This window comes from Aedes albopictus, chromosome 3 (genome assembly GCF_035046485.1).
Source record: "Aedes albopictus strain Foshan chromosome 3, AalbF5, whole genome shotgun sequence".
In the NCBI taxonomy this organism is placed as follows: Eukaryota; Metazoa; Arthropoda; class Insecta; order Diptera; family Culicidae; genus Aedes; species Aedes albopictus.
Genome location: NC_085138.1, coordinates 363,509,895 through 363,536,718, shown reverse-complemented (window position 1 = coordinate 363,536,718; position 26,824 = coordinate 363,509,895). Strand labels below are relative to the sequence as shown.

General features: G+C 38.2%; 2 protein-coding genes across 3 annotated transcripts in view; one reads left to right on the top strand and one right to left on the bottom strand.

Moving 5' to 3' along the window:
- Window positions 1-26,824, top strand: part of LOC115267763 (uncharacterized) — a 67,581-nt gene that overhangs the window by 25,508 nt on the left and 15,249 nt on the right. The gene's annotated exons all lie outside the window — the stretch shown is intronic.
- On the bottom strand, window positions 10,560-25,410 carry LOC109428856 (peptide transporter family 1). Of its 2 annotated transcripts, none has more exons than XM_029875014.2 (6): window positions 25,140-25,410; window positions 12,985-13,037; window positions 12,844-12,922; window positions 12,194-12,780; window positions 11,158-12,135; window positions 10,560-11,099 (listed from the first exon to the last, which is right to left on the bottom strand). In XM_029875014.2, the coding sequence occupies exons 1-6, from the start codon at window positions 25,162-25,164 to the stop codon at window positions 10,674-10,676; spliced, it is 2,148 nt and encodes a 715-aa protein (XP_029730874.2). In that variant the 5' UTR covers window positions 25,165-25,410; the 3' UTR covers window positions 10,560-10,673. The 2 variants fall into 2 exon arrangements, with proteins under 2 accessions (XP_029730874.2, XP_019560234.3); XM_019704689.3 differs by lacking the exon at window positions 25,140-25,410 and adding an exon at window positions 13,203-13,381.

Sequence of the window (26,824 nt, the reverse complement as noted above, 5' to 3'; positions counted from 1 at the left end):
GCTGAGTTGATTGGAGGGAAGTCATCAGGATTGAACAGTGAATCATTCTCATTGTTCGGAGGAATTGCTTTCGGTGAAGATTGCGAGGTTTGTGGTTGGGTTTGGGTATCCGTTGTTTTGTTGCACTTTTGTCCAGGGTGCGCCAGCAATTGACACCACCTACAAGTCTTCTGCTGTCCTGGGTACGAGATGGTTGTTTGATGTCCCGAGATGGTCACGTAGGATGGAATTGGCTTCTTAAGCTTCATATGTAAAATACGAACTCCGTTATAGACGCCGGGGAAGAAGTTTTTCCAGCGCTCCCTTGTTACGGATTTGACTTCACCGTACTGGTTCAGAAAGTCGATCACGGTGGTGTGTTTCATAGCCGGAGGAAGATCAAGAACGCGGACCGGTATTACTTCGCATTCTACGTAGACAGGGATCTTAAATCCCTTATCTCCGTGGTAGATAATATGCCGGTTGTTGTGCTGCTTCTGATAACGAGTAGCAGTCTCGATATCTTTGATTTCAACTAAAACACAGTCTCGCACATGATGAAGTTGAATACTCTCCACATCTGCCAATTGGAGCTGGATTTCTTTCTCAAGAAATTCTTTCACCTTGACAATATCAGGCCGTACCGGCAGGATACCAAAATCTATTACTAAAGTTTTTTTACGCTCAGGACTCATAGCGAAAAAAAAGCAAAATACTTGGAAAAGAAGTCGATGGTAGAAAACACGTCCGATGCTTGCAAGCGGTGGCTGTCAACTGACTACTGACTTGGTTGAATTGAAGTTGTACTAACTGTGAGTAAAATTAGTCTAAATGATAGTGGTACAATATTTATATTCTTACTAGAAATTATTGTTGTCAGAAGTACATATTTTTTTTAGTTTGACAAACTCTGGAATTATTAACTATGAATCAAATTACTCTATTCCAGTAACGCCAGATCAGCTTCACTTAAACGAGAGAGCAGTTTGGAACTTATAGGCATCTTCAAAGTACGAGTGTTTTGTGATCTTTTCTATGGAGTTCGGTATGTGTTGTCTGTTGTTTAGTGTTAGTAATGTTCACTCTGTGCGGCCTCTGGCGGCACGAAGACGGTGTAATATGATCTCTCTGCAGAGATTCTGCCAGAGATTTCTCTAAGAAGTCCGGGATTTTCTTATTGATTTCTTCATGAATTCCTTCCGGGGTTCTTCTTTATGCACTCAGCGAAGTAAATTACCGAAATTCATCAAAATACCTTATGAAATTTAGCCATAACTGTAAAGTATGGATGCCATAAGAATACCTTATAAAAATTGAACATGCATATTATGGCCTAATTACATAAGATAAACTTATGAAAAGAGCAGAAAAATCGTAAAATGATGCAGACTGGAATCGATCTATGAACGTCGAGATCACCGAGCTCGTGCCCAACCCACACGGCTTTCGACGCTTGAGAATATCGTGTTGCTAAATGTGTATAAAAGCCAAACTGTGAGTCGATTCTGCGTCATAAACCGACCTTATGAAATTCATTCTAGCCGTTATGAATTGTTTAAAGGCCGTTTCATAAATTAGACCTTATGTTATTCTTAGGTTTATTTGTATTATTTTACTTATTCTTGGTTCAAAGCATCTCGAGCTATCAGTGAGCTATCACCACTTCCACAATATTTAACCCATAGCTGCTCCACCAATACTCTATGCCTAATGAAGTTCAGAAAATTTTAATTGCGAAATCAGTATTTACGCGGTATTTTACGCGTTTATCGCTTCGACAATATCTGGCCGTCTCCAAGGATTTATTAAAAGGTACCTCTAGCAGTTCCTCCCTTTTTCCAGGATTCCACCCGGATTCTATCTCGAGACTCACCTGATATTTTCCTCAGGAATTCTTACCGGATTTTTTTCAGGGTTCCTTCCTGATAATTTTTTCAAGAATACATCCTGGGATTTCTACAGCGATGCCTACTTCTTTTTTCAGCATTTTTGCCCAGGAATTTCTCACGGATTCCTTTAGAGATTTATCCCTTCATTTTGGCATTTATCCAAAGGCTTTTTCGGGAACCTTAGTAGATTACTCACGAGATTTCCTCCATAATTCCTTCCAAAATTCCTATAGGGACCAGGAACTCTCCCATGGATTCACTCTGGTATTTCCCCAATGATTCCTTTCAACTTTTCTCTACGGATTCCTCCAAGGGTTCTTCCATTAAAATTGTTTAGGAACTTCTCCAGATATTCCTGCCGGGATTTCTCCCGGGTCTTTATACAAGATTTATTTATTTATACACATATCAATGCAGTTTATGGATCTTTCCCTTTTAAGCGCTACAATTAGCTACGTATAAGAACCAGATCAAACAACAAACTTACATTTCTATATTTCTGACAAAGTAAACACTAATGTTGATTTCCCCTGTTTATTTATTTATTCATGTTGTACCATTTAACGCATTCTTGCTGAAAGCTTCTAAAAGTATTCAAGTTTTTGATTTCGTTTGGTAAAAGATTCCAGTATGTTGTACCTCTTACGAATAGTGTATTTTGCATAGTGTGATGTATTATTTACCTTGAGATTTGTTTCATAGATTCCTTCCGGGAATTCTCTAGGGATTCTTTTCACAATTCTTGCATTGATTCTTCTGTGGATTTTTTTCTTCAGAGTATTTGGAATTCCTGCAGGGATTCCCCCAAAGATCAGGATTTTTTTCTGATTCTTCCAGCGGCTTCTCCAGAATCATGACTCTTTCAATGAATCCTGATTCTTTCAAGCAATCTTTCGGAGATTTCTTCAGAATATTTTCAGTATGGAGGAGACCTGAAACGAGACTCGCGAGGAAGAAAAAAAGTAACGTCATGTGTAGCTCATATGCAGCTGTCACGAAATGCCAGTTGTAGCCCATTAGTTTTGTGACATAAATCGAGGGGATTCCTTTAGTTAGGGATTTCTTTGGAATTATTTTTGGGTTTTCTTTCGGGATTCCTTCTGGCATTTTGTACTAGGTTCCTTCCAGAATTCCTTCGAGAATTCCTACCAGGATTAATTCATTAGGTTCTACCGGGATATTTTCATTGATTCTTCCCGGGTGTTCTTCAGGGATTTCTTCTGAAATTCTTTCAGGTATATTTTCAAGGATCACCTGCGGAATTCCTTTATAAAACCTTTTGGGATCCTATCATTGATTTTTCATTAAACTGATACAAGCAGTATTTTATGAAATTCGAGGATTCAACCTGAAATCTTTCCCAGATGATTTTTCCAGGAATCCTTTTTGGGATTTCTTGCTAAACTTCTGTTGGGGTTCTTTCAGACACTTTTTGAGTTTAATTCAGGAATTACGCTTGTATTCTTTCATGAACTGCTCCCGGAATTCTTTGAGGAATTTCTGACGGGACTCCTTCTAGATTATTTTCAGAGATATATACCGATATTCCTTCTAGGATTTATTCTGACACTTAATACATCCAGATATTTTTCCGGGATTCCTGAGAGGATAGCGCATGAGAATATACAGACAATCTCAGCATGCGCTTACTGAAAGAAAAAAAAAATAAATTGATCAAATAAGAATGAAAATGAAAAAGAAAACTAAGCGAAAATTGAGATAGACTTTTACAAATTTAAAGTTGCTTTGTATCCATACAGATCAGAATGTAACACATTTTTTTCTTGAGGAGAAATGTTTATCAGTTGTGTTTTCAGAAATCGAGTATGTATTTCTAAATTTCGTTTAAACGTGGTTTCTGGAAAATTGATACACATGTTCATTTTTCATCCTTGGTAAAATCAAAATATACCCTTATCTTTCCTCTAAATGTGTATATAGAAATCGAGTTTGAAAATATTGCTATTCAATGAAAATTAAATAAAAATGAGGAAATGCATCCTGTTTCACCCTAAGCAGTCCCTTCGAGAATGGTTTCAGGAGTTTTCGAGAAGATCCTTCAGGAAAAAATCTCTGGGACCATTTGGGCAGACGACATTTTTTTGGCATTTGCTGCTAAAACTCAGTTTTTTGTGCAAGGCTAGATACTGTACGTATCTCGCCGTGTCCCAAAAATCATGCCAATTGGTTAAGGACAAACGTCTTGAAATCCCGGTTCACCAGTGCATCAAAATTTCAGACGCACAAATCTCAAGAAGCAAGCTTCAAACAACAATGCCTTTTATTATTCTGTTCTTGCTCACTTGTAATAAGCTTAAAATAAGAAGCTCAGGTGCGCTGGTTTTGTTTACGAAGAGATTTGTGCCCTCAAAATCGTGAGTAGGTGCCAAAGTCGGCCATTGTGGCGACCATATTGGGATTCTAACAAGTCTGTCCTTAAGAATTGACTGAGTTACAGCAGCAAGTGCCCAAAATAGGTCCTCCTGCCCAAATGGTCCCAGATCCTATATTCAGGGTCGCTTTCGCAACCTTCTTTGGAAATTTCTGTAGAAGCTCCTACGGGAAATTCTTCAGGGCTATTTTTGAGAACTCTTCAAGAGTTCATTTGAAATTTTCCGTAAGTGCAAATTCAAATATCTTGCGTTGTAGTCCACCAATTTTATTTCTAATCATATGCCATAAATAAAAAAACTGAGTGTATGTAATGTAATACAGTTTTTGGCATCAGCTTGACGAAAATACCGTAAACGTGATTTTATAGAACGATCTCTATAGTTTTTTTTTTAATTTCATGAAGAATTATTATAGGAATGAATTAGGGTATTATCGGCAGGTTTGTTCTCTTCGTCATGAGGGATTTTTGTCGGCCAGTTTGCTTGAAATTTGGTCATATATTTCAGCTTGGTTGGGAAGGATTTAAAGCCAGCTCATGACGAAGAGAACGAAACTGTAATATTTAATTTTTGAATAATATATAATTGGCAATATGGGGTCTCCAGTTAGCCTAGTGGTTAAGGCTATGGATCGCCAATCCGGAGACGGCGGGTTCGATTCCCGTTCCGGTCGGGAAAATTTTCTCGACTCCCTAGGCATAGCGTATCATTGTACTTGCCTCACAATATACAAATTCATGCAATGGCAGGCCAAGGAAGCCCTTCAATTAATAACTGTGGAAATGCTCAAAGAACACTAAGAAGAAGAAGAAGAAGAAGAAGATAATTGGCAATATGCGTTAACATTTGAAATATAAGATGTTAGTGAGATACAGAAAATTCATCACTGTGCCTTGAAAGGAACAAAAATTGATGTCAAACCGCCATTGAGGAAATCCGAACTAAATTTCCGTTCTTCTGTGTTTTTTCCTATAGGTTTTCGAACTAAGGACATACTTTTACACTTAAGGACAGACTTGTTAGAATCCCAAAATGGCCGCCACAATGGCCGACTTTGGTACCTACTCACGATTTTGAGCGCACAAATATCTTCGTAAACAAAACCAACGCACCTGAGCTTCTTATTTCAAGCTTATTACAAGTGAGCAAGAACAGAACATCTGTTTTACGTCCTAGAGGTTTCCCGTTATCTGCAAAGTAATAGAACCTGAAAAAGTAAGTTAAGTCGCGGAAGACACCAAATTGTGTGACTTCCATAACAAAGTTAAACTAAACATAGTAAAATCTACATGAAATTAACGTTTTTATTACAATGTTGAATGTTATTTGTGAATTGATCACTTATAACAACTCACACGTATCGATAAAAGTAGCTTGCTTCTGATGATTTTTACTTTACAATTTTTACAAATTTTAGGTGCATTTAAAATGATATTTGGGGCAAAATAGTGAAAGTTACTGTGATTTTCACTAGCATTTTATTTTCAAATAGTTGCAAATTTCGGTAAAATTTGATGCTTGCTTTTAAATTTACCAATCCTTGTACCACTCTATTACATCTGAAAGTCTACCGAAGGTATAGTTTGGTGTTTTTAAGATATTTTGTTTTTATGTATTGATATTTTTGTACCTAAATACTTTTGAAACAGAAGCAATTCTTTATTATGAAGTTGTTCTGCCATTAGATTCTGACGAATTACTTTTAAATTAAGAGTTTATGTTTACTCAACACCCTGATCATTCAGTGCTCATATATTTATTGGTCGATTGAAAGTAATAATTTCCCAAACTTTGCACTTTGAATAAGTCGCTCACACAGGGTCAAAACCATTCAAAAAAATTTCTTCTAATCGACCAATAAATATATGAGCACTGTTGTTTCCATAAGCTGGTGCGCAAGACAATTGAACACAAATTGTCCATTTTAAGTAATCAGGGTGTTGGATAAACATAAATAAAACTCATGATCTAATGGCAGGACCACTCCGGAATAAAGAGTTGCTTCTCACTTAAAATTATTTAGCTATACAACAACGTTTTTTTAAACAACATTTCTCAAAAACACCAAACTGTACCTCCGGCAAACATTTAGATCTAACTGCTAGTAAAAATCATAGTAATTTTTACTATTTTGCACAAAATACCTTTATAAATGCACCGAAAAATTGTTAAATTGGAATCATCAGATGCAGGCTGCTTTGATTGACACGTGTGGGGTGTTATAAGTTATAAGTTTACAAATAACATTCAAAATAGTTGTAGAAACGTTTATTTCATATAGTTTTTAGAATTTTAATACATCTTTGTTATTGAAAGTCACACAATTTGGTGTCTTGCAGAAGACGGGAAACATCTAAGATAGGAAACAAAAAAAAAATTGAACCGAAGAGCTACCTATGTGGTAAAATTACCAAATAACTTTCATCACTAAATAAAAGTACCGTAAAACGGGGTATCATTGATCAGCGGGGTAATATTGATCGGCTTTACCGACCTCATGAAATGTCCAAACAAACATTTTTGAATGAATCAGTTTCTGCTCACGAATGGTATTTCGTACTATTTAGCTATTAAATGAATGGAATTCATGAGAATTGAATTTCATAAACATTGAAATAATTCAATTTTTCCTTAACTGTGTTCCGTAGCGCAATGAAATACATTGTCGAACATGCATGCTTGGTATGAATACTACAATATTAGGTAACCCGAGCAGGAGAAAATAGCTAAAGAATAACTAACTCAGGTGTGGAATACCTACAACCTGAATGAAATATTAAGTAGCCCTGCATAAGAGGTAAAATACCTAAAATAATAACTGGTGTGTATTCTGTGCATAACGCGTGAATAATTACATCAGGTATGGCAATACCTAAATAATAATCGGAGATTTTTCCATACAAATAGCGATTTCTCCATAATTGAATAATGCCTCAAGCAGTTCTTAACACCAAACCAATAACTCGTTGAGGTATTTTAACAATACCTACAAAATACCAAAATAAGTTATTTTCAATACCTGGATAACCGACCAATAGCTTGTCTTGGTGTGATACCTGACTTTGGTATGCTCCAGTTATGTGGCAGTTATTCATTCCTGCTCGGGAAGAAGTCACTGTATAACTTCATTATGATATCCTAGAGTTGGAATCCATAAATGAAACGTGTATACCTACAAGTGCTCTTTTACAATAAAATATACGATTTGTTCAAAGTATGCTATCAATTCCTTAAGCCATTGCCTACCTTTAGGCGTTATTCGTAGTTAAAAGGATTTTAATCCCAAAATAACTCAAAACGTACATAACTTGTAAGAATTTGGAAAACATAATTGAAATCAGAGACTCCAAATTTAGCAAATAAGGGTATTTTCAACACAAACGAATATTGTTCACTGACATGATCAATGTTACTCCAAATCAACAAAATCAAAAATTAGATTAAAAAGCATATTTTAATATGTTTTTATGTTTTACATTACTTTTTCGAGTAGCCTAATACATACTCAGAGGGCCTGTACTTGTTCTAAAATTATAAAACATGTAATGTTTGCTTTAACAAGAGAATTATTCATGAAAAATCGAAAATGTTGATCAATGTTACCCCGGATTACGGTACAGGTTAAACAAATATAAGCCTCCGAAGACACCAACTCAAAAATAATACACTCCCAAAACGCTAGAAGTTTTTTCCTGCTAGATTTCGCTCGTGGCCAGTGTGCATTGGTCCCGAGATAAACTAGCCAGACATTAAAAATCTCGTTGTAAAGACAAAAAAACATGTGTTTAGAACCGCTTATTTTGGCTTTATGGTGGTTCTAAGCCCCCCAAGTAACCTAAAGTTCCGCTTCCGTCGACAAATTGCACTTTCAAGTTCCACGAAGTTTAGATAAAGTTCCGAATGGAACTATCTGGCTGCTTAAGAGGCTAACGATGAGCCGCAAGTTCCGGCAAGCTTATTGTAAGCTTCTTATGCAGCTTGAAAGCTACTTAAAATGCTACTTGGAAGTTTGTTTGAACTTTCAAGTTCATAGAAGTTCAGTTCAGTAGGATTGTGTGTCAAGGAAAAATTATATGTAATTTTTTTCACAAAAAACTACAGTACTCAAAAGACAAATATGAATTTATCTAATCAATGAATATAAGGTTTGAACAATAAAAAAATATGCCGCCCATCGGCATTTTTCAGCATTTTTCTAGGAAATACTTTGAGTATCTTTGTCAAATGCATCATTTTTTTTTTGAAAATGTGATGAAAAAGTAAATGCAGATTTTTTATGAGGAGTTCTTTCAGAAACTTTTTTTGAAGTTCTATTGAGAAATCTTCTAGGAGCTTCATCTGCCTTAGAAGATTTTTTAAGACTTTATCCAAGAGTATATTCGGCAATTGCTCCAACACTGTAAAAAACAATATATACTTTTATGAGTTCTCCAAAAAGTTTTATTGGAATCGCAGATTACTCCAGGTGTATCTTTACGAGTATCTTTAGAAGTTCTTCCGACAATTCCTTCAATTAAATCACTCAAGTTCTTTGGCGATGACCTCACTACCCAAAAAATAGACATGGGAGAAAATAGAGCTCCAAGATTTCAACTTTCGCTAGTTTCGAAAGGGTTGATCCATTCAAACAAAAACATAAATTTGAAATCAATCGTTTAGCAATAAAATATGCTACAGCTCTGTAAGCTGGACCAATATCTAGATCTTTTTTGGATCTTATTTAAAACATGATTGATGACACGCTTTGAAGCCATCCTTTATTCCCAGTGTGGCTGTTGTTGTAACCGCATATGACAATCAGACAAAATTACTTGGCATTTGATATTTATTTCATTCATTTTAGAACAAACTTCAAAATTTTATTCAGACAGTTGAAAGTTATTGTAATATGGTGATTATCTTCTAGGATATCGACCAATAATTTGTCCAGGCCAGAAGTTTGGTTACGATTTATTTTCGAGATTTCCTTTGGTACTTGTTATAAGAATATACAAAGTGTTTATTAATTGATGAATTGAGATAGACCGGTACATTAACCAACTAAGCCACAGGCCACACTCTGCGGAATAGAAAGCCAAACTGACTGCAACAGACCTCTGTTGGCTCTGAAGGCTCCTCAAACAGAAAGTGATGTGAGGATAACTAAACTCATAACTTATCACACATATTAGAAAATCGTGTGTTTTTCATTATCATATTTCAAGTTGGATGATTTCAAATACAATTTCAAGGTCAGCTCATTTTTACAGCTGATTGCACCTTTCACCATGCAGCTAGCTTGCACTTGACAAACTGAACAATTAAAATGCGTGATTTTTCGATAAATCTGCCAGGTCTGAGCTGCAGTGCAGACAAAGAACTTTGTTTTCAAAACGACTGATTCGAAGCAAATCAATGCAATAAAGTTACTCGCATAATAAAACCGAAACAAAGCACCATCCCGCGTGGCAGGATATAATTCACCTTTCCTAGGTGGAGAGGGAAGGTGATGCGGTGATTTGGCAACTAGCTAGGGTAGAAGCTTCAGTTTTGGCCAGCCCGGAGTTTTGGCCATAGTGCGGTATTCAGCCTGTAACGATCTAAATTGGCATACATTTATTTTTTACTAGTAGATTCTAATATAATAATATGATTGCAGCTGTTAAAACCATACATTTTGATTAAAAATTGGAAGAAAAAAATAATTTTCCTTAAAAAATCAGCTCCCATATATCTATTTTGGCCAGGGTGTTTCTAATTTGGCCACTCCCATAAGAAATACACGTGATTGGCCAAAATAGAAACCAAAGCTAAGAATATGGCCAAAACTGCGGCAAGACTTCTATTTTGGCCAGTGCCACTTTTAATACAAAAATCAAGTATTAGCTTGATTTCCGCATTTTTCTAATAGAGTATAGATCGAAACCTTTCATTTAACACATTGGTAGTTTTCATTGGATTATTGGTTATTTTTATAAAAATGATTTCCCTTAGACTGGCCAAAGCCGGTGCCCGCACCCTACCTGTTACCTCCGGCTAAATAAGACGATACGACGTCGATGTCAAAACGTGATTTGGATAGAACCGATCAAGCGTATAGGTACCATCGAATGTGATCAAAACAAACGTTTCAACACGGCGGAACCCAGGAAACTCGTCGTAACTGGCTTGTCAGTCGGTGATGACGCCTCGCATGATTTGGGTGGGATGGGCTCGCAATTAGAGACGTGTTTTGCAAAATGCGGAAGAGGATTGGAACTTGGCCGGGAGTGATGGATGAACCTTTGTTCATATTCGTGAAGATGAATCACTTCGTTACTTGTTATTTTATATTATTCTACAACAATTGGAATTTATTTCGCTAATAAGGCTTAACATATAACTGCGACTGTACAACAGTCTAAACTTAATCTCACTGGCGAGAGCATCCGAATTATTCACCCTTGGTGAATGTGGGATTCTCCAGGCCCCGATCCTCCTTGCGGTCTTCGACAGGAAGCGTTGTGTTTGCGTCATCTTCGTCGTAGCTCTTGATCGGGATGGGTTTGTAGTAGTACGCCAGGACGGCAAATATCGCCATATCGGCAAACATCAGGCATGCGAACAGCACAAACTCCCATTTCTGTGCCTCGAAGATCTTAGCTTCGGCTACGATGACTACGATCAGGTTTCCGACGGCCACCGTCAGCTGCCAGCAGCCTTGGAGGACCGATTTCATACTTTCCGGAGCTTGGGTGAACGAGAATTCCAGCCCGGTGATGGAGTACATGACCTCGCCGAGGGTCATCACCACGTACTGGGGCACCAGCCATAGCATGTTGATCGAGTTCGGTTCCGTCACGACGATCACTTCAGCTTTCTGGAATGAGTGGGGGGGATTAGCGTTTTGTTGAAGAACATGGTTTAGGAGGACTTACGATGTCATTACCGCTTTCTGAGATGATGAAGGCGTATACACCTCCGAGCCTCATGGAATACTCCATCAAAGTCTTGCCGTCTACGCTGATCTCATACCGAGATGGATAGGATTCGACGATGTCATGGAAATAGGTGGTGTTGCTGTGTCGATCGAATACCGGTGATGCGTCCAGGTCTTTGAAAGCAAATGGTCGATCTTGAGCGGTGTTTCCGAGTACTCGGAACATTGGATAGCCCTTGGATGACTTGTCAGTGTTATCTTCGTAACGTAAAAGATTCGGTTGGCCATCGCGGTTGTTGACCAGGTAGGAGATCTGTTTGTATTCTTCCAATTCGAAAGTATCGGTGAAGTCAGCGCAGCCAGGCGTATTCGAGGTGAAGGTGGAAGTAAAGGATTTATTTCCATTGACGGCAATATACTTTTCCTCAAACATCTCCATCGATTTGAGGACAAAGTTCTCGTGGTTCGGGACGTCCGTTCGTAAGTTGTATTCGCAAGCCATTCCGTTGAAGATTCGCAGCTGTGATTCACCTCCTTGTGGCATCACTGCGTAGGTGCCCTCGAGTTGAATTTCCACGATCGTGGAGATCACGAAAGCAACTCCGGCGAAGATACCGCCCAGAGTGAGCTTCTGCAGAGGACGACGGATTCCAATAAGTGACAGCAGAGGATAGAATGCCACTTCGTACAGGGGGATGAAGATCAGAATCAGAAGCGGGTTGATGACCTGCATTTGATCGGGTTTGATGGTCCAGAATCCAAGATCCCCATCCATACGGGTGGCTTGGAAGGTCCAACGGGAACCTTGCTGGTCAAACAGAGCCCAGAAGACCGGCAGAGGGATGTACAGGCGCAGCACGTTCAGGAGAATCCTGGTTTCATCAACCAGCTGTTGACCCCAGCGCTTTTCCGAGTAGTCGAGCCAGTGATCGCGGGGGTTGACGTTCTTCTCCTTGGAGCGGGTGCGGATCGCAGTCTGTTGGTGAATAATCAATTAGTATTGCGTAAGAGGAAAATTCACAATTTGAACATACCCAGATGCATTTGGACACCTTCATGAACATGTTGCCAGCCGGAGCAGTGATCTTGTACAGTGGTTTTCCGAGCAGGAAAATAATGATCGACGTGATCATGAGGATTCCAGGTACTCCAAAAGCGAGCGAGAAACAATCATCGGAATCGAAACACTTGACGTCCTCTCGCAGAATAGGCGTAATCATGGTTGACACGAATGATCCGGAGTTCACGGCAAAGTAGAACATCGAGAAGAATAGAGCCAGGTACTTCGCCTGTTCCGGCATCTTGAACTGCTCTCCTCCGAAGGCTGCCACGCATGGCTTGATACCACCGGAACCGATTGCGATCAGCAGCAATCCAACAACCGTCATTGCCCGAGCATCCAAGTCCAAGGTCGGGATAGCACCAATGGCGATCAACGTGCTACCACACACATAGACGATCGAGAGGTACAAGATCGTCTTGAACTTGCCCAACCAACTGTCCGAAATGATGGCTCCGATGACGCACATGAAGTAAACCAGCGTAGTGAACGAGTGATACAGGACCGTTGCTGTGTCATCGTCATAATCCAGCTTCCGAGTGAGATACAGTACCAGAATTGCTGTGAATTACAGATCTTCATGAACCCCAAATCAACAAACCTTTATTGCATCAATCTACTCACTTCGCATGCCATAGTAGTTGAACCGTTCACAAAACTCATTACTGATGATGAATGGAATCGATCGCGGGTACTTCAGTTTCTGCAAACGCAAAAATATTAACACTCTGAAAACATGCCTTCCCCCACGATCAATCAACGTACCTTGACATCGGCTCCTTCCACGTCCTTGGCTTCACCATTGGTCGGCACGACCTCTGAAACGCGAGATAACAAGAATGCACCGGATTAGTGTTTTGATTCGCCATCGACATCGGACAGAGGTGTTTAGCAAAACAACAACTGATAAAAGCGTGTGAGATATCACCCCATGGTGGTGGTGTCTGAGTGGCCCTATCACCCTATCGACAGGGTTGCATTACTTCTCTCGGCAAACGTTGCATAATTGACCGAAGAGGCAATACTCGTTCCTATCAGCGGCGGCGAACGTCCATCCACCGTAGGCCAAAAGACAGCGGACTTCATACTCGGGGACCCGGCGATGATTGATTGACGGACTGATTAGATGTGAGCGAGCGGAGTCCGGGACGCGCCACAGTACGCATCTAACTACACTGAAGTTTTTTTTTACGACGGTAATGGTCCCGCGTAAAAAAAAACCGCGTAAAAAAAAACCGCGTTATTTCAAGACCCGTCGTAAAAAAAAACCGCGTTATTTCAAGACCCGTCGTAAAAAAAAACCGCGTTATTTCAAAAAACGTCGTAAAAAAAGTCAAGTCACGTTAGATGTGGTGCTGACTATTTTACGCGTGTTTTTGAAAAAACGCGGATTTTTTTTACGACGGTTTTTGAAATAACGCGGTTTTTTTTTACGACGGGTCTTGAAATAACGCGGTTTTTTTTTAGGACGGACCGCGTAAAAAAAACCGCGTAAAAAAAAACCGCGTAAAAAAAAACCGCGTAAAAAAAAACTTCAGTGTAGTTCGCGCCAAAGCACCGTGTTTTTGAACCTCAGCCGTGGAGGAATCATCCATCCATTAGAGTAGATTGCGGTGATCTTGTTTGTCCACACTCGTTTTCTTTGCTGAGTTCTGTTTGGTGATCACCGTCGAGATCGCTCAGGTTGGAGTGATGTATCAATTTGAACAGCATTGTTAGCTGATCGCTACGTATTCAACCTGTTCGTTGGTTGTTGGTGGTCATCATACAGAGCTGACACCAGATCCAGGTGGTCGCAAGTGACTTGATCAGGTGCTCTATAGCCTTAGAGAATCGTTCCTTTAGGTATTTTCTTATCAGCACGGGCAGCACGAACGAAAGGAAATTTACGACTTAATCCGCTATTGGGCAAGCCGATAACGATTTTATTGTTTCGTCTAATCGGTTGAGGGTTGACAATCAACCTGCGATTGGTGATCAGAGGTTGCGTTATCGCGCGCGTTCCAATACTGTTATTGTTTATTAATGCTACGGTCTCCATTATGACGGTATTTCCCGTGCCCCTATCAATGATTGTTTGACATTTTTATAGATAACTTTTTTCCACCCGCTCCAATTTTATTTACAGTTTAACTACAGTGAAAGAAGACTCCTCGTAATACCTCAACAAACCGTATCTTATCTAGTTCAGGGAAGCGTGATTTGACGACGGCACGCACCTCGGCAGCCTCACACTTGCCTCATAAATTGCCACTTGCATAGGCGTTCTTAATTAGCCTTTTCCCAATACTGAAACCGACTTTTAAATTTACAATAGCTCCACAATTGACACTTAACAATGACCGACAATGTGACCGTAATCAATTGTCGACGGTATGACGTCGCCCACACCCACGCTTATCTGCTCAAAGTCATTGAAAATTGAAATGGGATTTCTGCGATAAGTGCGGAATCGTGGGTTCAATAAAACGTTGTTGTCGCGGGGAAACGGGGGTGAAATTGAAAAACGTTGATGTTGATTACAGTACCTCTGTGGTGCAGAACCTCTGTGATTCTGAGAAATGACTGATGAGATGTCATCCTTTGGTGGCTGATGACTTCGCTTGGGTTTTGAGGAGATAATAAATGTACTTTGAAATGCTCGTAATATTAAGGATTTGGAAGAGGGTGAGACATATTTAGAACTTATTATGTATGATTTTTTTTTATTACAAAGTGTTGAATGAAAAGCTATCGTATTTTGTGGGTAACATTGTTTAAATATATCTAATGGTGTCGAGGAAGTCTGTAAGGCGCAGACGAACTAGGTCTATCTGTCCGAAAATAAGCACCAGTAATTATGCACTGCTTAACTTGTATAGGATAACACTGGCAGTAATAGTGCACATTTTGATCCCTCTTTGTCAATACTGATCGCACTAGGTGTAATGCATTGCATATCAGCAATTCCGTTGAAGATTTAATGTACTCTTTGAAGTATATCAGGAGTTCTCTGATGACATTTGTGGAGGCATTCTCGAGGGAATAGCTTTAAAAATTGAATTGGGAGAATTGATTATCTTGAAGATTTTCTGAGGAACTTTAATTAATTAATTAAGTTTAATTAATCTTTTGAAAAATTACTGGAATAATTCTTCGCATCATTCCTGGAGAAGTTCTTGGCTAAATCTTTAGCCTTATTGCTTGAGGAGTCCCTATAAGAAGCATTGGATAATCACTGAAGATTTACTCATGTAGTTTAACCCGAAAGAGTATGTGGAGGAGTTTTCACATAGTTATTTCTAGATTAATCCTTTGAGGACTTCATCAAGGAGATCCTGAAGATAATTATGAAAATTTGATCCGTATAGCCATTTTATTCAAAAATTACTTTGATCATGTTTTGTGATCAACACGTAATCATTCTAATAATCTTTAATCATAATTTTTCTGCCATTACCTTACAATCAGAATCTGCAACTGTTTCTTTGAATGTTGTCCTGTTGAAATAGCATAGCTCAGCTTAATTTAGAGTACCTATAAGAAATTTCCTTGACTTCCTTGGGCATAGAGTATCTTCGTGCCTGCCACACGATATACACATGCAAAATGGTCATTGACAGAGGAAGCTCTCAGTTAAGGACTGTTCAATTTATAAAACGGACAACTTTATAAGGCTATAAAAAGAAGACGCGTAGTTCAAATTTAACCACGCTTACTTCGTTTTTCAGAACATCATCTCTCATTATAGTAATCATTTTTGAATCAAATAAAAATAGTTTTATTTTATAGAAAATCGGCCAGATGTTAAATGAGGTGAATTTTTCGATTGCTGAAAATCGAAAATAAATATAAAATTACTGTTCACATATGGTATATCGTTTTTAATACCAGAAAAGTATATGCCATGCTGCAGCAGCATGAGTAATTAACATTCTGGCAAAATTTAAACTCAATTGGAAAATTAAGTGTTGAGATATTAAAGTCTCAAGTTAGATTCGATTTTTTGAATGAAATTCAATTGTGAAGCAAAAATGTCATGAAAATATTAAATAATAAATTTTTTTATGCATCTAGTCGAAAGTGGGAATAATGTGGTTTAAAATGCAGAAAACTGCTTCTTAATAGCATTGCTGGTTTGGTTACTGTGCGCCAATACATATACAGTAATCAAAACAGTTTCATTCTTTGATGGTTCTTCCAAATAACAATGCTAAATAATGCAAATTTTGCATAACAATGATGTTGGAAATAAAAACTTTGCATCCGATTATTATTAAATAAGGTGTACAATAATATAGGACCAACTTTGTTGGAAATATATAATAACAAGATTCGCTAGAGTCGAAAATCTGCATCAATGGAGCAAAAAGAATGATTTTTTTAATATGACCATCTTTATGGATTAAATTTTTGATGAAAAAATGCAGTTTAAAGTTATTTTTTCTTCTGTATCATTCAAAGAGCAATATTCTACTACTCTGGACAAATTTTTAGCCGAATCCGTGATGTTATTGCAACACAGGACTTGAATGAACATTTTTTAATAATTTCTATGTAAACAAGACAATTCACTATATCAAGCTGGAGCCTGCTTGGTGCATTATTACTGATCAACTATTGAGCTTTACCTTTAGTAGAACAGTGTAAGCTTCCAATTCATTAAAAACTTCATGAAAATTTGCATGTTAAGTATGTGGAAAATTATGTCGAATTTTGAGAAATAGGTTTTTATTGATGTTTTATGAAAACTGCTCCAGTTACGCAATAAAGAACATTTTGCTTAATGTTATATTTTTCCTACATTTGAGAATAGCTATAGAAAGTTACGCAAAAAATTAATAATGATTTTTTTTAAATAAAAAAGATATCGCACAAGCAAGTTGTCCGTTTCATAAATTGAACAGTCCTTAAAAACTGTGGAAGTGCTCATAGAACACTAAGCTGAGAAGCAGGCTTTGTCCCAGTGAGGACGTTACGCCAAGAAGAGGAGGAGGACCTATAAGAAAATAAGCTTATTGTTAGCTAGAAAATATTAGGGAACCCACTATAATACTATTATGCCCAAAGTTTTGGTTTTGAACTAAATATCATTTTTTGAAATTCTTGGTGGCGCTCCTGATTATTTAGAAAGCTAGTGTGTACCGTAATCCGGGTCTTGGGCACAGTGAAGAAAATTGTCAGACAAAAGAGGCACAAAACAAACAACAAAGAAGGCGCAGCGATTACTCTTTATCCCAACTGGTAACAGATAATGACATGATCTCGAAAATTTTTGTTGCAGACAAAATGTAAGCTGAATTTGTTGCGTACTTTTCAACTCGTGATTAATCAATTCTTACCAACCCAAAATCGAAACTTTTTGATGATACATCTTCAGCAGCGTTGCAGTGTTTACCGACTTGAAGTTACCGCTCGAAAATCACTATGCCAGGGTTAAAAATCTCTAAACTCGTGGTGCATGATCTTTATCCTATTCTGTTCAAGTTGGGACAAACCTATGTCACATTGGGTAGAATGTCGCAACAAATTCAGGTTGCGACATTGTCGTTATTGTTGCGCGATGGTTGAATTTTGATTCACTGCTTGGGCACCCACGATGGTGCAGAAGGCCGAATTGAAAGATCTCCATCCTGGGCGATTGCCAGCCATCGCCTTGACCTGTGGCCAGGTCAAATTTCTGTCGACTTGCTTGATTTTGTTTTTGAGGTTGGGCCGCCATGAACCTCTGGGGTCTGCCTCTGCTGCGATCTCCTACTGGATTCCAATCTAACGCTTGCTTGCAGTTTTCGTTTCCGCCCCTGCGTAAAGTGTGGTCGACCCACCTCCACTTTCGCTCTCGAATTTCTGTCGCTATCAGCTTTTGAAGGCATCAACGATGGAGCTCCACGTTGGAGATCCAATTGTGAGGTCACCATGCACGAATTATATACCGCAGGCATCTGCAGCCGTCGAGTGTTCTCCACTGATACACACCAGGTTTCACTGGCGATAGCAGCACAGATTTCACGTTCGAGTTGAAAATTCGGATTTTGGTACGTCGATCTGGTTGTTTTTCCATACATTTCTTAGACTCGCAAAAGCAGCCCTCGCCTTCCTGATCCGTGCAACTTGGTGCCGCCATCGGCCGCCGTTTGGCTATTAAGATATTGGCAGCTTTCAATATTCTCCACTGATTGTCCAGCTACCATAAAGCTGTAAGGGTTGACCGTGTTTACATCCAACGATTTGGTTTTGTTGACGTTGATAGTAAGACATGCCGCTGAGTAACGATTGGCAAGATCATCGAACTGGCTCTGCATATCAGAGCGCCGTTGAGCTAGGAGAGCAACGTCATCAGCCAGTTCGAAGTCGTTTAGGTGCTCCATGGTAATGGGCTGCCACAGCGATCCACGATTTGGGTCACGGTCAATCGCACCTACCAGGATCTCGTCGATTACGATGAGGAACAGTAGCGGTGATATGATACACCCTTGCCTCACCTGCACGAAAATGCCCTGTACTGTGCTTCAATGAGGCCGATGATTTTCTCAGGGAGACCCTTGCGCCCGAGGGCTTCCCACATGTTTTCGTGATTGCAATAATGTTTTTAATCATCTTACATTCCTCAATGAATTTAAAAATAAAGTCTGTTATTTTATTGCAGAATTAAAACTATATATTTAGGGATTGTTGATTTTGTTCACCGAACAAAATCAACAATCCCTAAATATACAACTCAACGGTGACCAAAACCCTTAAGAATTAAGAAGAATTAAAACTATTAAAAAGCAGTATTATTAACGAAGCCACTATTGAAAATTATTTCACTGTTTTCAACATGGCAAGCAGAGTGCAGTGATAAATTGTTATTACAGTGACCGGCACAAAAAAAGATCCACCATATAGTGATTGCTGTTTCCAGTGAAAAATACATGCAAAAATGATAAAATGTATCTTTCAATGAATGCACTTCATTCATTTTACATTGTTTTAGTGATCTGTGTTGATAAATATTTGGTTCTTGAGGAATAAAATGATTTCTGATAAGATTGGGAAAATTGCTTAAAAATTGGGTATGACAGAAAAAAAGATCCACTTAGCAATTAATTCTAAAACTTCACAATTTCGCCAAATTTTCACAATTTTTGCTTCTTGGTTTATGCTGTTGTGATGTTTTGAAAATTTGGCGAAATTTTGAAAAAAGCTAGACTTTACATATACTGGCGTGAGTGAGAAATGGACAAATTGAGGTGAAATTTGCGACTCCTACTAGTAGGAGTCGTGAGTTCGAGTCTCACCGAGAGGACGAGTAACTTTTTCGCAAATTTCACCTCAATTTGTCCATTTCCCACTCACGCCAGTATATGTAAAGTCTAGCTTTTGGAATAAAGTAAAACTTCCATTCGGCTGGTTAAGCCGCAAAAATCGATAATTAAGAAATTTTGAAGTTTCAGAATTAATTGCTAAGTGGATCTTTTTTCTGTCATACCCAATTTTTGAGCAATTTTCCGCATTCATTAAGGCCGCACGGGACGACGTGTAATTTTTCCTATCTTCCCTCTCTTTCTAGCAATTTGCCTCGCGACTTTGAGGAAGCAAATATCATTTTCCACTGCACTGACGAAGCTGAAACTTTAGTCGATTGTGCACCACAAGTGAGCAAATGAACGATCAAATTTCTAGTCAATAATATGAAGTAGAAGTTGAGCTTTGAATCTTACTAACAACAGAGCAATGGCGGACGATTCAACCACCGTCCCGTCCGGCCTTAAAGGATATATTTAATCATTTTTGCATGTATTTTTCACTGGAAACAGCAATCACTATATGGTGGATCTTTTTTGTGCCGGTCACTGTATCATTGCACAATGGTCCACGAAACAGATTTACGAGGAAAGATGCATTCAGCGCCTTCAAATGATCTTTAGGCACATATGGTCTTCAACAAAGTTATTTCTAATTATAAGGCCCTCTTTCCAATATGCATGAAAATTAGGGTGGTCCATATTTTCAAAGAAATTGGAAATCAAACTAATTTATTTGCAAGAGTAACTATATACATTCTTCCGGAAAGTTGTAGATCTATCAATTTGGAGCGAGTTTGCTGAAAACAAGTTTTATGTAACTTTAAAATTGACCGATCTAGAGATATTTTTCTGAATAAGCTTAGGGTGGTTCAAGAAAAACCGGTTTTCAGGCATTAACTTTTCCAGTTTCGATTTTTCATCAAAGCCGCCCAAGAAACACTTGTAGAGCATTTGAAGACGCGTCGTTTCGTGCGCTGAGATGGTCGTCATCTCTTTTGGTTCAATAGTTACAGGTGATTTTCTTAAAAAAAATCATAGTTTTTTCAAAAGGTGATATGACGGGTTGGGGAAAACAACATGCCCGCATTCAAAAGAAGAAATGTTGTTATAAAACTTATCAAAAAATTAGAGGGGTGTTATTTTTGTAACTCAAGCAAAAAATACTTGAAAATGCCTATTTTTTCTAGAAAATCATTTATATCTTTTGAGCGGAATGACGTAGCAACTTTCTCAGCTCACGAAAATGCGCGTTTTTCGAAGCTCTAAAAATGGTTCTTAGACAACTTTGATGAGAAATTTGAAACAAAAAAGATAAAGCGGGCCTTTTATTAGGAACAACTTTGTAGAAGACCATATTTGTCTAAAAACTCATTTGAAAGCGCTAAATGCATCTTTCCCCGTAAATCTGGTTCGTGGACCACTGTGCATTGGTTGAAATTTGAGCGAAAAAACTGCCTTTGAGTTTTTCAATACAGATGATGGTTTGTTTTCTCTTAATGTTTAAGATGTCGCCATTATCATAATCGTTATCATTGAAAATTGGAATGCAATTTTCTCGTTCAAAACTGGAAATTTTACAGTGAAAAAGTATTTTTGCAATTACGTTGCAAAATAGTTCACTTTTTCGATACTAATATAAGTGTGCCGAAAAGTACTACTTTTCGGCACTCTTAACAGTGCTGAAAAGTACCACTTTAACTGTTAACTTTAACCTTTAACTAATTCATAATGATTAGAATGAATTTCATAAGGTAGCTTTATGATGCATATTCGACTCACAGCTTGGTATTTATACACATTTAGCAACACGATATTCTCAAACGTCGATAGCCGCGTAGGTTGGGCACGAGTTCAGTGATCTCGACGTTCATGCATCGATTCCAGTCAGCATAATTTTTCTGCTCTTTTCATAGGATTCTTATTTTTCTTCTTCTTCTTATTTATGGCTCTACGTCCCCACTGGGACTTGGCCTGTCTCGCTTCAACTTAGTATTCTTTGAGCACTGCCACAGTTATTGATTGAAAAGCTTTTTTTGCATGCCATTGCATGAATTTGTATATTGTGAGGCAAGTTCAATGGTACACTATGCCCAGGGAGTCGACAAAATTTGGAACGGGAATCGAACCCGCAGTCTCCGGATAGGCGATCCATAGCCTTAACCACTAGGCTAACTGGAGACCCCCTTTTTCATAAAAGTTGATTTTATGTTATATGGTCATAGCAAGCATTATCAATTTTCACAAGGCATTCATACTTAATAGTTACGGTGAAATTCCAAAAAGTATTTTGATGAATTTCGGTAGTATACTTCGCTGAGTGTATTAATGACGACTTCTTCAACCTGATCATTGAGCAGCCTATCAGCAGCTTATACAGCCCTATTGCTCGCAATTTCGAAGTGAAAAAACTCAGTCCATTAAATTCTAATATTTGTAAAAAATAAAAGTATCATCCTATATGCTAACTCGTAGTTAGTGTGTTTATACTTTTTCAGCTTCTTGCCTGCTTGATTATTCGTTTTTTATCACTTCAAAATCGCGAGAGAAACAATCCTTGAAAAGCTAAAAGTCATTGATTCCTATGACAGTAATGCTAAGGGGTGTTCAAACGCCTAACATGTTTATTTTTTTTTTTAGAAATATCAATCAGGCCTACCTTTATTCTTTTTTTTATATTTTAAAGTTAATTGAAATACACATTTCAAAATAATCGTCAACCATTTAATGGCCGTAACTAATTGCTTTGTGGCTCCTCAAGCGCAAAAGTCAGACTATCCTGCACAGTTTTAATTAAATTACAGAGGTCAAGGAGTGGAGGAAAAGTCTGTTTTGTCAAATAACTAAACGTGATTATTTCGTGTGTTCTTGTGTTTGCGAGGCCCCCGCGGAATCTGTTTCAAGCGTACCGGAGCGGCCACATCAGTTGATTCAGTCAATTCTGTCTGCCCCATTCTCTCGAAATCATGAAGATTGATACGTCGCACGGCATGTTTTACTTGCAAACCAGAAATGTCCCCGATAACACCCTTGTAGAACCTGTGCTAGACGTTCCAGGGTGGCCATATTCGTTGATACAGACTTCAGTCTATCGTTCCTGACTCAGTCATTCGAAATCATGAAGATTGATATGTCGCACGCCATGTTTAGGTTGAAAACCAGAAGTGTCCCCAATGAGGCCCCGCGGAACCTGTCACGGTGATCCGGATGGGTCAACTTATTCAAATCTGATTATTGCAGTTGTGTTTCACTGTTCGCAACAAAAATTTCGCTGAAAATCGATGGTTCGAACACAATAGCACACGAAATAATCACTTTTAGCCATTTTGGCAACCCCCTGACCCCAGCACAATCCGGAATATACCCGGAATGGTTTCGGATATTGCATGGCCACTTGAGTGTACTTAACTAGCACCAATTTATGATCGATTAAGGGTGACTTCAAAAAAAATCGGATGAAAATTGACAAAATGCCAGCATTTTGAAAATGAGTTGTCGGGGGTCGGGTACGTGAAGGTTAACTGAGAGCTTCCTCTGACAATGACCATTTTGCGTGCGTATATCGCGTAACAGGCACGACGATACTCAAGCTTATATTCATTACGAAAAGTTCCTGGATCAATCGAGAATCGAACCCATCATCCTCAGTATGACTTGAGGAATACTCGGTGCTAACTGCTTCGGCTGTCTGGGCCCTGACACAAATATGAATAATTAACCTTCCTAATGCATCACGTTGGAAACAGCTGGCTGACGTAGTGCCCGATTTGGGTAAAAAATGACCTTAATGAACAAGGGGTGTTGAAAAAATCACTATATCTGGCATCTGCTAAACAGTGAAATGTATGTACAATTGAATAACTAGGATCCTAACACGACTAGAAAATTGTAACAACTATAAAACATACTCCTCAAAAACTTTGATATTGATATCACTAGTTTACAGCATTTTTGAACTCGGTAAGCTGATGATCATTTTTGGTGTAGAATCATGCCCTGAGTTCGAAAACGCGAAGGAAAAAAATTACAGTAGAGCGGATTTTTTTTTCGACTTTCCATATAAGGTTGATGATTTGAAATCGATTTTTGTTTTATTTTTAAGCAAAGTCGCTCACTTTACATATTTAATTCTTCGTTATCAATGCTCCGATTGAGCTGAATTTTTTACTGTAACTTGCCTACATATGACATGTAAAATAATCGTTGAGAAAGAATTTTTAAATTGTTTTCTTCTTATTGAAAAAAAAATACATTTCTTCATATATTTTTGAAAATTTTGCTAAAATTTAAGGAGATCGTCCCCAAAACTCGCCAATATCTTGAATTTCAACAATCTGACGCTAAACCTGCATTCAGATGTTCGAATGGTATTATATTCAGCTTTTAATTTATGGATAAAGATTTAAAATTGGTTGAACAAAACGCACGATATTTGAATTTTATTAAATTTCATATTTTAAAAAGTTGTAAAACTCGATATTAAGCTAAAACTCAAAAACTGTTCTACTTAAAAATTTTTGAAGGCCAGTTTCGAAATCAGTGCTAAATTATGCTTCAAAAATTTTGGTCGTTGACAGAAGTTCACGACTTTCATTTTATTTTATAAACTAGTGTACACTGAAACCTCCATTTAAGTCGATGCATGGCTGATCGAAAATAATTTTTACCATGCAGGCAATGACAAAACTATAGACTTTTATATTTTTTAACACTTCGCATAACAAAGGAGATTTGTCAAAAAATATAAAACTGTATGGTTTAGTCATTGCCTGTACGGTAAAAAATATTTTCGATCAGCCATGCATCGACTTAAATGGAGGTTTCAGTGTATCTGATTGTGATATAATCATGTTCAACATCCTTGGTGTTTTCAAAATACCATAACTCAATTATATCACATTATGTTACAAATGTTGCTTAATAACTCATTGTGTTATAATTTAGTCTTAAGTCTTCGACATTTGAAATGTTATGTTACAAAATTGTATTAAAATTTAATAGGAACTAGTAATCCTGAGGCTAAAATTCATATCTCAGTTTGTTATAATTTTGATATGATTATAACAAAACAGGTTATTAGACTAGTGTACTTTTTGTTACACTTTTAGGTACTTTAACATCATCCTGCATCTATAAACTAGACATAATTAGTTATAGAGAAATATTATAACATCATAACACAATATGATATAAACTTGATAAAATTTTCTAGTCGGGAAGTCATTCACCATATTTCTCATGATTCAATTTAATGTAAAAATTGTCACTTTTCGTGTTTCAATTTTTAACGTGTATCGTTTAAAAAAACCTCATACATTGTCACATTTCTGCCCGACCTATTCTTACAATGCCGATTCACAGACTTCTTTGCATACATTCTCACGCTTATGCATACCAAAGAACTTAGTGCTCCCAATTATTCTGCAACAACGACACACGTCACCCACTCTCAACTAAGGTAGTTCTCAGCCGTCTACCTGCCGGCTAGACCATCGACGTCAACCCCGCGACACTTACTCTCGCTTTCGACGACATATTTACGCTGCAATACCGCTATAATAACAGTTATATCCACTAGGTACTAATTCACACGATCGCACTTTGTTGGCCAACACCAGTTTCTTAGTTATGCCACAACTGCCTCCGCCTACTAACCTCCATGTTTCGAATCTTCCGTCATGGTTGTAACTGGTGTGTAATGTAATATTCAGCAATAGAATCAGCTCCAATCACCAATCACCATAATTTGGGGGCTTCAAACTTCTGGGGAACACAGTCAGGATCCACTGTTTTCTTGTCGACCGATCTACACTTGTTCCAGACACGAAATTATGTTTGAACAGTTTCTTTTAAGAGGGGACCGGTTCCGCTCGCGAGAATCGCTACCGGAGGACTGAAACCAATGAAGCGATATTACCTGGTTAAAATAATTACTCATTCTCCAGAGTGCGACAATACCTAATACACTTCAGTCAGTAGTGGGACTCGGCGAGGGCGGGCTGGTAGAGCAATTCATCATATGATAAGCTCACTTTATGAACCGGTGAGCCTGCGAGTAAGTCTGGAGCAAGATAAGAGCGCTTTTGGATGTAACGTTACGGTTTGGGGAAAATGGGAAAAGGTGTGCAGATTGTCGGAAATCAAAGAACAAATTTGGATGAAGTTGAAATAATGATGGAAACGAAAAATAAACCAAGAAATGAGAAACAGCAGAAAAAAATCAAGAAAACATTTATTTTATTTAATCGAAGAGAAGGAAAAAAATGATAAGATGATGAAAGTAATGAAACGGTCGACGAAGAGATAAACAATTTTCAAATTGAAATACTAAAAATTCCTTGACGAATAAAGTTTGTACATATTATAAGAAAAGACAAGTCCACCTTTAAGTACATGGCCCTCATCATAGTTCTTGAGAGTTCGTGCTCGATTGATAACAACTTGTCGACGGGTGTCGAACATCGATATTGCCTCCGGTTCGATATAGTGAACGATTTCGATCGCATAGCTTTACCATGGGAACTATTGAGGGTAAACACCACCAAGTGCTACGGATAATCCACACCTGGTGGGACTAAAAGGGATTTGGCTTTCGTGAAGGAGAATACTTTCACTCAAAGTGATTCCCACTATTTGAACAATTACGAGTCATCGAAGCAAAATACGACTTTGGTTTATCGCTTCTCATTCAAGTGCATAGCTTTTATCATCCCAAAACCTATGAATAATGCAAATGACCGACCCCCAAATGATAATGCCTCAAAACCAATCGATCAGTCTTCACATCGTCGTAGGATTTTCTGTACAATTGGTCACATCTACCGCATTAACCAAAGAAGGAAACCACCCTCAATATGGTTCCGTCCGAGTCTCATAAAAATTGACTCAACAACGCCGCCTCCGGCTTGGGGCCATTGGTCGAAGTTTTCCGTCGTCGTTCGCTACCGCTTTTTTTTTTGATACGGAATCTTCTTCCTCCCAGCAGCACAGTGTGTCAGTCACAAATCCGCACAATCGATCGCCCATCGGAATGTCACACTTTATCACTTAATAGGCTATTATTCGTTATCGGCGGCGCGTACATCACCCTTTATCAACGGTCGGCCGGCCGGCGATGATGGTGGTGGGCTGGAAAAGAGAGTTGGTCATGTGCCCGAGATTGGACCGCCGCAAGTTTCTGCGTTCCGCGTTGGAAACAATAGGAGGTAAAGTCTGATCAAAGTTTGGTAGTGAGACAAGTCGGGATTGAGATAATGACAATGGAAAGTATTGGTCACGATGATATACTTTATGATGCTATAAAGTTGATCTATTTTTGATTACCTATTTTGCCGAGAAGT

What these genes read in the sequence shown, in the direction of transcription:
- LOC109428856 (XM_019704689.3), bottom strand. Translation starts at nt 13,305, where the DNA reads ATGAAGTCCGCTGTCTTTTGGCCTACGGTGGATGGACGTTCGCCGCCG. An exon ending in TGGAAGGAGCCGATGTCAAG is followed by an intron (nt 12,923 to 12,984) that starts GTACGTTGATTG and finishes TTGCGTTTGCAG; the next exon opens with AAACTGAAGTACCCGCGATC. An exon ending in CAGAAAGCGGTAATGACATC is followed by an intron (nt 11,100 to 11,157) that starts GTAAGTCCTCCT and finishes CACTCATTCCAG; the next exon opens with AAAGCTGAAGTGATCGTCGT.